This window comes from Prosopis cineraria, unplaced genomic scaffold, assembly GCF_029017545.1.
Source record: "Prosopis cineraria cultivar Desert tree isolate PC_DT_omini unplaced genomic scaffold, ASM2901754v1 PC14, whole genome shotgun sequence".
NCBI classification, from domain to species: Eukaryota; Viridiplantae; Streptophyta; class Magnoliopsida; order Fabales; family Fabaceae; genus Prosopis; species Prosopis cineraria.
In genome coordinates, this window is record NW_026555345.1 from 18038197 (window position 1) to 18050423 (window position 12227).

General features: G+C 35.7%; 1 protein-coding gene across 5 annotated transcripts; it reads left to right on the top strand.

Moving 5' to 3' along the window:
* The first annotated feature begins 335 nt into the window (after positions 1-335).
* Positions 336-8253, top strand: LOC129293522 (polyprotein of EF-Ts, chloroplastic). Of its 5 annotated transcripts, none has more exons than XM_054931530.1 (6): positions 336-448; positions 1426-3504; positions 5332-5427; positions 5800-5985; positions 6407-7115; positions 7362-8253. In XM_054931530.1, exons 2-6 carry the CDS (start codon positions 1482-1484, stop codon positions 7996-7998), a joined length of 3651 nt encoding a protein of 1216 aa, XP_054787505.1. In that variant the 5' UTR covers positions 336-448; positions 1426-1481; the 3' UTR covers positions 7999-8253. The 5 variants fall into 5 exon arrangements, with proteins under 5 accessions (XP_054787505.1, XP_054787504.1, XP_054787503.1 ...); XM_054931529.1 differs by having other exon boundaries at positions 393-483; XM_054931528.1 differs by having other exon boundaries at positions 425-577.
* Positions 8254-12227: the final 3974 nt, after the last annotated feature.

The window sequence follows — 12227 nt, forward strand, 5'->3', positions numbered from 1 at the left end:
ATGATTTAATAAATTAACTAAATTTTATGTTTCAAAAATAAAAATATCTACTTACTTGTAATACTTTTATAGTGATATAATAATAATATTTTTTTTGGGCCAAAAAATATAACAAATCTTTAAATTTAGCGGTAACATATTCTCTCTCTCTCTCCCTCTTTCTCTCTCTGTGGGTCAGCAATAGCAGCCTATTGATTCATAACCCATGTTTTGGGCTTAATGGACTTGATAATTTGGGCCTTCAGCACTTACTACTTCGCCACTGAAAAGCCCAATAGTGTAAGGTGGTGTTGACTCGGCTAAGCGGCTAAGCCGAAGCGACGTGAGCCGAATAGTTTCACCATGCGATTTCCACCTGAGACTCGACTAAGCAACACAATACTCCGATAAGATAAGGATTTAAAACCTCACCATTCATTTCCCTCCTTCCTCCTCTCAAGAGTACAGAGTAAGCTCTATCTTCTCAACCCAGAAATTAACTTGGTTAGAAACCAATACTTTCTCGCCTTTTCTACAGTTTTTCAACTTGTAAACGTAAAGTTTCTATGAATTTTTTTGGCCTTTTCAAGCTTCTGAGGTATCAATCCCTGGTCGTGCACCTAACGGTTCTTTCTTTTTTCATCAAATTTGTTGTATTGTCTGATTTTTCTAGCACTCTGTTCCATGTTGAGCTTGAATTTGATGTATAATCCTCCCGTATAGCTCAATCCATCGGATTTAATTTCCCTTCAATGCACAAGGAATATGAATTTTGCAACGGAATCGTGGGCTTTAGTGTCTCTCCGGTTTACTTGATGACTATATTTTGCCTTGAAATGTCATAAATTCGTTTTATCGTAATTTGCAATTTGACTATATTTATGTGGAAGTAGTGGGGCGTTAGGATGTTAAGAGTGTCTGTCCGGTTTGTAATTTTTGTATATGGTTCTTGAATTCTTACACTATTATTTATCCTGATGGAAATTCCATTATTAATTAGGTGATTCTGTTTTTTCCCTTTTCCCTTAGATTATCTCTGTGTTTTCAGTCGATGACAGGAAGATAATTTAGATAAACCATTATGATTATTTTTAGCCTTTTTTATGCGGAATATATAGTTCCATTGTAGCCTTCTCACATTGACGTTGATATTGCAATAATTTTCTTGGAGACATGTGATCTGTGATGTAGTTGGTGTCTATCCTCGTTGATATTATGTTAGCGATTTGACTATTTTGCTTTGTCCTTTTCTGACGGATGTGGTTGTGTCTACAATGGTTTTAATACTAATCCCTGAGGCATATAATTTTATATCATTGCTTACCGAACCAAGACAACTGATCCCCCCCTCCTTTCTTAAAGTATCTTCGATGATCATATTGGAGCCACCTAAGTAATTCAATACTGAAGCTTGTGCTGATTTTTCATGTCATATTTTCTGGGCAGGTGACATGAAATGTGCTGATTCTGAAACATAATTAAGTTTTGCATTTCAAGTCAACATGAATCCTGTAATACCATGCTCCACGGGCATTATCTCATTTATTCCTGAAAGTGCATTTACTGCAAGGAGAAGTGATTCTTTGACAACACTCAATTTATCAAGGAAGTCTGTAAAACATGGATCATCAAAACCAAGGTTTCTTGTACCTCCATTTGTTTCCATTGGACTGATTTCAAAGAACCAAAGAATACTTTCGTTTAATGGAAAATCTAGAACCAGTATATCAGCTACAGAAACAGATATAGCTGTGGAGGAACCGGATTCACCTGCGGCAAATGATGACTCTATTGAAACTTCTGAAGCTCCTTCAAAAGAAGTTGGTACAAGTGAAGATTTGTCTCTTAAGTCCAATGCCAGTACTGCTTCAGCTAAAGCCAAACGTTCCAGACCTGCTAGGAAAAGTGAGATGCCTCCTGTAAAGAATGAGGATTTGATTCCTGGAGCAACTTTTTCTGGGAAAGTAAAATCAATCCAACCATTTGGGGCCTTTATTGATTTCGGAGCCTTCACAGATGGCCTTGTTCATGTTTCAAGGTTGAGTGATAGCTATGTTAAAGATGTTGCAAGTATAGTTTCAGTTGGACAAGAAGTGAATGTGAAGCTAATTGAAGTTAACACTGAGAGTCAGCGTATTTCTCTCTCTATGCGTGAAAGTGATGACATTGGTAAGCTGCGGCAACAAAAAGATGCACCAGTCAGTTCAGCTAAGACTGGACCTGGGAGGAGGAACACATCAAAGCCCAGTTCAAAGAAAGATGATGTGAAAAGAAGCACCAAGTTTGTGAAGGGGCAGGATCTTGAAGGTACAGTGAAGAATATGACCAGGAGTGGTGCTTTTATATCTCTTCCTGATGGAGAGGAAGGCTTTTTACCCATATCTGAGGAGTCTGATGATGGATTTGAGAATGTTATGGGTAACTCTTCATTGCAGGTTGGTCAAGAAGTCAGTGTACGAGTTTTGCGTATCTCAAGAGGACAAGTAACATTGACTATGAAGAAAGAGGAAGATATAGCAGAATTGGACTCCCAACTTAGCCAAGGGGTTGTCCATGCCGCAACAAACCCTTTTGTTTTAGCTTTCCGCAAGAACAAAGAAATTGCTTCATTTTTAGACGAGAGAGATAATGTGAAAAAACCAGTTGAAAATACATCAACAGAAGAAATCAAAGAAACTGTCCTGCAACAGGAGACTGTAATTGATGTCCCTGAAAAGCTGGAAGAACCAGTAAAAGATAATCTCAAGGATGACAATTATGAGAGTAAGGCGGATGTGGAAGGCAGCTTGTTGGATAGTGCCTCAAGAGCTACTGTAGGTGATGCAAGAAACCCAGTAAGCAACATCTCTGACCCGATATCAGGTGTTGATGCTGCCACTGAGAAGGAAGCAGTGGTGGTGACTTCTGGTGGTTTGGCTGCTGAGGGTGATTCATCCACATCAAATCAAATTGTTGAGGAAGCAGCTCAAACTGATGTTGCGGCAAGCAATGCTGGAGCTGACTCACCTCTTGAAATAGCCAGTGAAAATGTAAATGATAAAACTGAAAAGGGTGATTCCAAAAGTCTGTTGGATGCAGGAGCCAGCTCATCAGATGGGGAATCAAAAGCTGATGTGAATAATGAAAGCGATGCAGTAAGCAATATCTCTAGTTCAAACTCCAGAGTAGAGGGTGCCTCTGAGAACAAAGAGAATGTGACTTCTGGAATTCTGGCTCCTGAAAGAGATGATGCATCAACGGCAAATCAAATTATTGAAGAAGTAACTCAAATTGATGTTGTAGCAAGCCATATAACAGACTCACCTCCTGAAACAGATAGTGAAATTGTGGGAGAAAGTAGGATTGATCTTTCTGTTGTGAAGGATGAAAAGCAATTGCAAACATCTGATGCAGATGAACAATCTGCTACTGCAGCACCAACTGATAACAATGGAGTTGACCTTAGCCCTGAAATAAATGGCAGCATTAAAGGGTTGGAATCAGATATTCTATCTAATAATGCACCAACTCCTCTGGAAATTGCAGGTTGGTAGTATTCTTGCACTCCCATCTATATAAATCCATGTGTGTTTTTCCTCATATTTCATTTGCATTTGCATGTGGAATAATATCTAAGTATGTGTTTGGTTTTCAGTTTACATCTGGCAAAAGCACATTTGGAAGATCCAACTATTTGTTAGATTTGGTAAAAGCACACCCCAAATGTGGTTTGAATGTGCTTTTAAGAGTTATCCAAATAGGCCTTAAATATCTAAACTTTCCCATCATATTAAATAATAGTTTCCTAATGTCTAAATTTTTTCACTCGAGATATAATCTAGTCTCCTAATTTCACTTTCAAATTACTACTAATTGACTTCTTATTAAAATTATAATGCAAATATTTTGTCTTACCCGTACTTAGGAAAAAAATCTTTTCACTCTAATGTCTTCTCCCATAACTCAAGTTTATAGGTAATCTCTTTTCTTGTCTTCGCAATAAAAACTATATCCTCTGTGAAAAGCATGCCTTTGGAGATTTCTTCTTAAATATGCTCAGTCAAAACATATAAAGATTAAGTCAAATAAATAAGGACTCAAAAATGATCCTTAATGTAGTCAAATCCTTATAGAATAGTCCTTTGTTTCACTGTTAAGCATTCTTATAATAGTTGTTGCCTCTTCATACATATCTTATATAGCTCTAATTTAGGCAATCCAAATTCCCTTCTTTTCCATGACTTTTCAAAGTATTCTTTCAATACACGATCATACGTTATTTTCAAATCAATGAAAACCATGTGTAAATCTTTACATTTGCATCAATACTTTTTCATTGATCCCCTTAGTAGATAAATCACTTTTATAGTCACCTTACCTAGCATGAAGCCAAACTGATTTTTAGAAATACCAGTCTCCAATCTCAACATATGCTTAATCACTCTTTCCTACAATTTTACTATATGACTTATAAGTTTAATCCTTTTGTAGTTAGCACAATTCTGAATATCAACTTTATTTTTGTAAATAGGAACTTAGGTGCTTCTCCTCCAATCATTAGGTATTTTCTTGGACCGTAAGACTTGATTAAATAATTTAGTTAGCCACCGCACCTCCTTTTCACCTAAATATTTTCATACTTCAATAGGCATACAATTAGGTCTATTGGCTCTACCATTTGCCCATGAAATTATCTAGACAGAATACATGTTGGATGGTTTAATTGGAAAAAAGTTAAAGAAGTTATTTGCGATTGTAAGATACCTGACAAATTTAAAGAGAAGTTTTATCAAACTACTATAAAATCAGTTATGTTATATGGTAGTGAATGTTGGGCTTTAATAGAATAATAAGGGTATAAAGTTGGAGTAGTAGAGATAAGAATGTTGAGATCAATGTGTGGACATACACCTAAAAATAAAATCCGAAATGGGTACATGCAAGAAAAAGTAGACGTAGCACCTGTCAAGAGGAAAATAATAGAAAATCGTTTGAGATAGTTTGGACATGTACAGCGAAGACCATGAGAGGTGCTAGTGATGAGAGTGGAATGGATAATTTTGAGCCTTGTTTAGAGGGATAAATGAAGGCTAAAGAGCACACTTATGGAAGTTGTTAATTGAGACTTTTTAGTTAACTACATTTCTAAAAGCTTGGTAAATGATAGAGCATAATGGCATCATACAATCCATATAGCCGACCCCATTTAGTGGGATAAAACTTCTTCTTGTTATTCTTGTTTGCATGTGGAAATGGCAAGTCCACATCCAATTGACAGCTAACATTTATTTTGTGTTGTTAATAAGTTTCGTTCCAAACACAAAAGTCTTCAACTTGACTTATCATTTAAAACTTTCTCTGAATTGCAAGTAGATGACAAAGCAGGAGCCGTGCTTGAGAACAACAGCAATGATATTAGTTCAAGTGGACAAACCGGCATGCTATCATCTCAGGAAAGCTTGAGCACAGGTATGCTCAGCATCTGTTTCTGCTAGCATGCTTCAACTTTGGCCAATGAATCAAAACGAGTAAGAAGAAGATTTTTTTTTTTTAAATGGCTCTAGTTTTCTTTTTTATTTAACATTTACATTATTAAATGTACATCTAGTTTTCTCTTTTATTTAACATTCACATTAGTTCAATGTTTCATGTTTGTGGTTTCCAAAGATATCGAAGGCTTAGTTTTGCATAACTGCAGCAACTAACCAAATTATACTTGGCATGCTTAACAAGACTAATTCTTTAAAAATTCTCATAAATAGTGATCTTGAATTGTTAATTCTGCCTCTATGGATGGAACAAGTGATAATAATCAAGTCATATCTCCTGATCCTGCTGAAGTTGTAGAAAATTCAGTGAATGAACCCAATGAAGTGCAAGAACAAGCACCTGCCACTGAGAATGAAAATTCTTTTTCCTCACAAGTTGAAAGTAAAGAGGTTAAAAGTGCACCTGAGACAAATAACAGCTTATCTAATGCAAATGGTCAAACTGGTGTTTCTGCTTCAGAGCAAGGCTTGAGTAAAGGTTTATACTTTGTATCCTATTGCATATGGTCAAAAGATTTAAATTTGAGAGTTGCATCTTATTTCTTTACAATTTCAAATATTAATGTTGAAACTTTCTGGATAAATTGGACCATATTTTGCAAATCCGTGATTGCTGTAATAGGGTCCTATTATAAAGTTGCTTTTTATGCATTGTAATCTTTTCGTTCTTTCCTCACATCAAATTTTTTTATACAAGTCAGAATTTGTTATTGGCTATATCGCCATCAGGTGTTTTGGGGATTAACTAAATGAGATTTTTAAACAATACTTTAACTTAATTGCAATCCCTTGGTTTTTCAGTCAGCTGGCTTTTCTTTTTCTTTTTGTTTTTTTCACTCTTTCATGGGATTGGGAATTATCTCATAGTAAATTGTCTCGTCCTTTTTTATTGATTGCAGCAACTATATCACCAGCTCTTGTTAAGCAGCTTCGGGAAGAAACAGGAGCTGGAATGATGGATTGCAAAAGGGCTCTTTCAGAGACTGGAGGGGACATTATTAAAGCACAGGAGTTTCTCAGAAAAAAAGGCTTAGCTAGTGCAGAAAAGAAAGCGAGCAGAGCCACAGCTGAAGGAAGAATAGGATCCTATATTCATGACAGCAGGATTGGTATTTTGGTTGAGGTAAACTGTGAGACAGATTTTGTCTCCCGGGGAGAAATTTTTAAAGAGCTTGTTGATGATATGGCCATGCAAGTGGCAGCATGCCCTCAAGTACAGTATCTTGACATCGAAGATGTTCCTGAAAGTATTGTGAACAAAGAAAAAGAAATAGAGATGCAGAAAGAAGATTTATTATCAAAACCAGAGCAGATAAGAGCAAAGATTGTTGAAGGCCGAATAAGAAAAAGGCTTGAGGAGCTAGCATTGCTTGAGCAGCCGTATATTAAGAATGATAAAGTGGTAGTAAAGGACTTGGTCAAGCAGACTATAGCAACCATTGGAGAAAACATCAAAGTTAAGAGATTTGTACGGTTCAATCTTGGAGAGGGCTTGGAGAAGAAAAGTCAGGATTTTGCTGCCGAAGTGGCTGCACAAACTGCTGCAAAAGCTGTGCCTGCACCAGAAAAAACAGAACCTACTCCTGCTGCCAAGGAACCAGAGCAGAAGTAAGCAGCTCTACAAAATTTTATTTATTTAGTTGAATGCATTTGATGAGGTATTCAGCACGCGTGGCACTAAATTTAGCATAACGAATGAATCACTCAGTCATACGCCAATTCCATTTCTAAAAATTTCTGATGTGCTTGTGCATTCATTTAATTGTTAGTTACAAAATAGAGAATAGAAAAGGAGAAATTTCCTTGACTTTATCGCTATTCTTCAGACTTCAATAACTCAACCTTCTGATGCAGACCGCTTTCAGTAGCAGTCTCTGCTGCATTGGTTAAGCAGCTTCGAGAAGATACCGGAGCAGGGATGATGGACTGCAAGAAAGCTCTTGCTGAAACTGGAGGTGATCTTGAGAAGGCACAGGAATACCTAAGAAAAAAGGGTCTCTCATCTGCTGAGAAGAAATCCAGCAGGCTGGCAGCTGAAGGCAGAATTGGTTCATACATTCATGATTCACGCATCGGGGTTCTAATTGAGGTGAACTGTGAAACTGATTTTGTCGGTAGAAGCGATAAATTCAAGGAGTTAGTTGATGATCTTGCAATGCAAGTTGTGGCCAGCCCCCAAGTGCAGTTTGTATCCGTTGAAGACATTCCCGAGAGTATAGTGAACAAAGAAAAAGAAATTGAGATGCAGAGAGATGACATTCTTTCAAAACCTGAGAACATCAGAGAAAGAATAGTTGAGGGAAGAGTCTCAAAGAGGCTTGGGGAGCTTGCTCTTCTAGAGCAACCTTTCATTAAGGATGACAACGTTCTAGTTAAGGATTTCGTGAAGCAAACAGTAGCTGCGATTGGAGAGAACATTAAAGTGAGACGTTTTGTAAGGTTCACACTTGGAGAGACAGCTCAAAGTGAAACAACCATACCCTCAGCATAAGATGAGTATTGACTTGAGGATTAAATGAAAACAGGGGAATTCACTCTATTGATATAACTGCAATGTGATTCTTTGTACCTTCAAGATGTGCATTCGGCATCGACCTTTTGTACTAATCTGTATCTACATTAGATACACGAGGACTACTTTTTCTGTATTATTATTTCTGCGTTGTAAGCTGAGCAAGGAAAACGAACTAGGTGGATGCAGTTTTGGATTATTAATTAGAGAAGTCCTTGAGTAAATTAATTTTAATCTGTATTGTTTAGAAGTGGTAGTTCCCAAATCCTGTCCTAGTTGATAATTGATATTCATCCCCCCAAACAGGGATTTTCACCGGCACATATGAATTTCCTGATATTTTTGTTCATCACTGGGAATGCTTCCATCTCTTTTACCTGCATGAAGATACAGAATTTTTTATATCAACATAGAACTAAGAATAACTTAATTGTTTAAATTAAGAATGAGTCAATAAAACTCTTTCATGAAATCAATATATTAAATATATCTTTTTATTTAAAAAAATATATCAAATGTAACAAAATAGCTCTAGCCAAATTTGAAAAATGGCCTAATAAGGCTCCTTTCTAATTTTACTGTTCATAGAGAAAGTCACGGTCTGCCTTGTGTTGTGTGCCATATTCTTGGAATTTGTGTAGACGTCTGCCCGTCTCATTAACCTCTCCCACTCTCCTGATCATTTCATGATCCCTTCGTAGGAAACGCTCAAAGAAAGCCCTAGGCCGGTCTCCACTCATTAATTAAATCTCTTCCCTGCTGTCGTCGGGCTCAGAATCACTCGCCGTCGAGGTCTCTGCAGCTCAAGCATCTCGCCATCCTCCTCTTCGTTTTCGTTCCCTGCCGGCTTCTGTATTGACATCGACGAGCTTCATCTCCTCTCAACACCAGATCATAACGCTATTGCCTCTAATCTACTGTGCAACCACTTCATTCCTCTCCACTCAATGCCTCTCTTGCGTCTTGCACACTAAACCTTCCCTTCTTTGTGGATGCTTTTCTTTTCTTAAATTGTTGGCTGAAGTCAACTCCAGACAGGTACGGCCATCTACATCTGGATTTCTATTTCCCTTCTCTGTGTTCTTAAGTTTTCACTCTCCCTCTCATTTTCTGCTTGTGGTACGACCTGTTGTGGTATTTTAGATTTGCCACAACATGATTTCTTTTAGATTTTATGGTTAGATATGGGAGAGTATCAATTTAATGGAAACTAGCTCATAATATGACAATTCATTTTATGCCAACCCTCATCATTGGAATTAATATATATATATATATATATATATATATAAACTGCTATATTGATGGCATGCTGGAATGTGCTTCTCATTAGTTCACTTTCATTTAAGCGATGACCACGTTGTCAATGGTTTTTTATCTTCCCTCTATCTTTGGCTGCAAGGTTTGTCAATGGTTTATTCAATCATATAAACAATGATAATGAATTGAAGGGTTAAGGATTCAATAATGTTGACCACTTTGTCCGATGATATCAAAACTTGAGAAAATGTTTTGTTTGGGTAGATTATAAGATTAATTATGACAAAAATAATTCAAGAAAGCAAAGGAGCAATAACACGAGAAGATAATTCATAGGTTTAATATTTTATTCTCATAGTTCTTAATGTTAAAAACTAGATAAATAAGAGAGCTTGTATTTGCATATCATGGTAAAATAATCTTGAGAGACCTTAATTAAGCTCACACTCTTGATTATTAATATTTAGAAAATGTCTTCGTACATTTCATGTTCACACTTCATCCTTGCAAATCCCAGTTAGAACACATGATCTAGAGTGAATGCCTTATATTGTTTTTTTTTTTTTTTTTAGTGTTGCATCTTATACTCCCAAATTTTAAAGAGCTTATTCATGAGATTTAGAGTTTTAGAATACTTTTGATTTTGTGATGCTCAATGTAATGACCCATGTCATCGATCAATCTTAAACCCTTACAATTAAAGATCAACTTTGGCTACAATTGAATAAATCAATTAACTTGAATAATAATAGAATAATGGGATCTTAAAAACATTTGAAGTCAAATGATAAGATTAATTCTCGAATATATTAAAAAAAACAAAGTATGAAAGGTTTGCAAAACATGGGATAAAAGTTAAGCATTTGAAAATAAGACAAACAAGGGTGAAATAGGGATTTTTGAAATTCTGAGTACATCAACCACAGCTTAAAGCACATCCATCACAGCTAACCCAAATGAAGCAGTTTGTCGCAACTAACAAGACCCTCCATTGCAGCCAACCACAAACAACATATCTAACGCAGCTAAGTATGCATCTGCCATAGCTTGCGATACAGAGACTATTTTCGCTCTAGCCAATAGCCATATCTGTTGCAGCACAATATCATGTACAGCACATCAATAACAACTCTTATTTTTGAGACTTCCAAATCACCTAATTTATTGCCTAAACTTTCGATTAAGGTGATACAAGTGCCTACATGTGGATAATTTAATGATATATCTAATGGCCCCGGTCTCATTTAAGTCCAATAACAAACAAGAATCCTAGAACACTAGATACCCAACAAGCTTTATGCCTCAAGCATCAATAACAAGTGTCTCCCCTCTTAGTCATTGTTATTCACAACTCCCAAGCATTAATCAATCATGCATAAACATAAACAATAGTATCATAACATGCTTTAACTAGAAATAAATCATCAATCATATCAACACATTTGCATGATAGGCTTTTTCCCCAAAAATATAAAGCCAACGACTAAAAATGCCCAAGTTTAACAACAGGGCTACATGCAAATGACAATAATCCAAACACATGAATCCTATAGTTGACAAAGCATAAAATCCATTATAATGCAAAAGTGCTTGGCCTCTAAGGCTTCCCTTTTGCTCTTCACTTTGTCATCTCCTAAAAAGATATTAAATAATGGGGTAAAATTAAACAATCTCAATAACCAAGTAATTTAATTGGAATATATCAAAGTGTGGCATTCACATCAAGTAAGCAGGTATATCACATAAGATAAATTAACCAAGCATTAATCACAATGCATTATTCAAATCACAATCCATATGATCAAATGTTTTCCTTATTCTACTTCTTATATTATCTAACTGATTCCATGGTTTACTAGCTCATATAAATACAGCACATGTGATTGAACTCGTCCTACTCTTTAATAGTAAATGATCACTTGACCAAAGACTCCCATATTTATTCTCAAACCATGTAATTGTTTGACCCACACTATCCATTGTAGGAATCAATGATATTGAGCGTCATGCTTGACCCATGCCAAACCTATAGGTTATGTGCAAACGCAATAAAGGCCACATCATCTGAATTTTCTCATTATACCCTCCACTACTCTTGGGTGAACTCAAATCCATATATGATTATACGAGTTCATTCAACATATACAAGACATTCGCACATCAGCACATGCATATCTCTATAATTCAATATTTTATAAATTCAAGGACTTGCATTCTTATCACAACCCATACATCAACATAATTTACAACAACTTATCATATCATGTTCACATAATCATTACATGGCCAATATAGGCTCAATAATTCCAAAGCACAATCATGTCATAATTTTACATAAGTAATCACTAAGTACAATTCATCATAAAGAGGCATGCTTCATGACTTATGCATTAAGCTCAAGTCAACAAATTCATCATCATGCTTTTACTGCTCATTCTAAGCCATCAATAACATTAATACAATTACACATACACAATGATATACTCAAATTAAATTCTTGGTTATGTCAACTCTTGGGCCTACCAATCCAAGAGTGGACTCTGGATTATTAAGTGGGTTTTGTAATATCACATTATTAACTCCACTAACTTAACTATAACACTGTCTACTACCATGGTTATTAGGAATTAACCATCCTAACCACCTTACCTTGGCAGAAAAAAATTAATTACAATTAAAAAGAGCTCACCATAGTAGAAAAGAAAAAAACCTAGTTTGAAGATCTACCTTTATAACTTAAAATGAACAACAATAAATAGTCTTTAAATTATATCATGGTAGATAGAATTAAAACTATTTAATACTTACTAGGATACTAGAAAAAGGTACAACCTATTATTTATATATTACAATTTCACAAACCATTGGGATCCCAAACTAAACCACTAAATCATATATTATCAAACTCTAAACAAACATAAATCAGAGTCGAAATGTAATTAGAAATG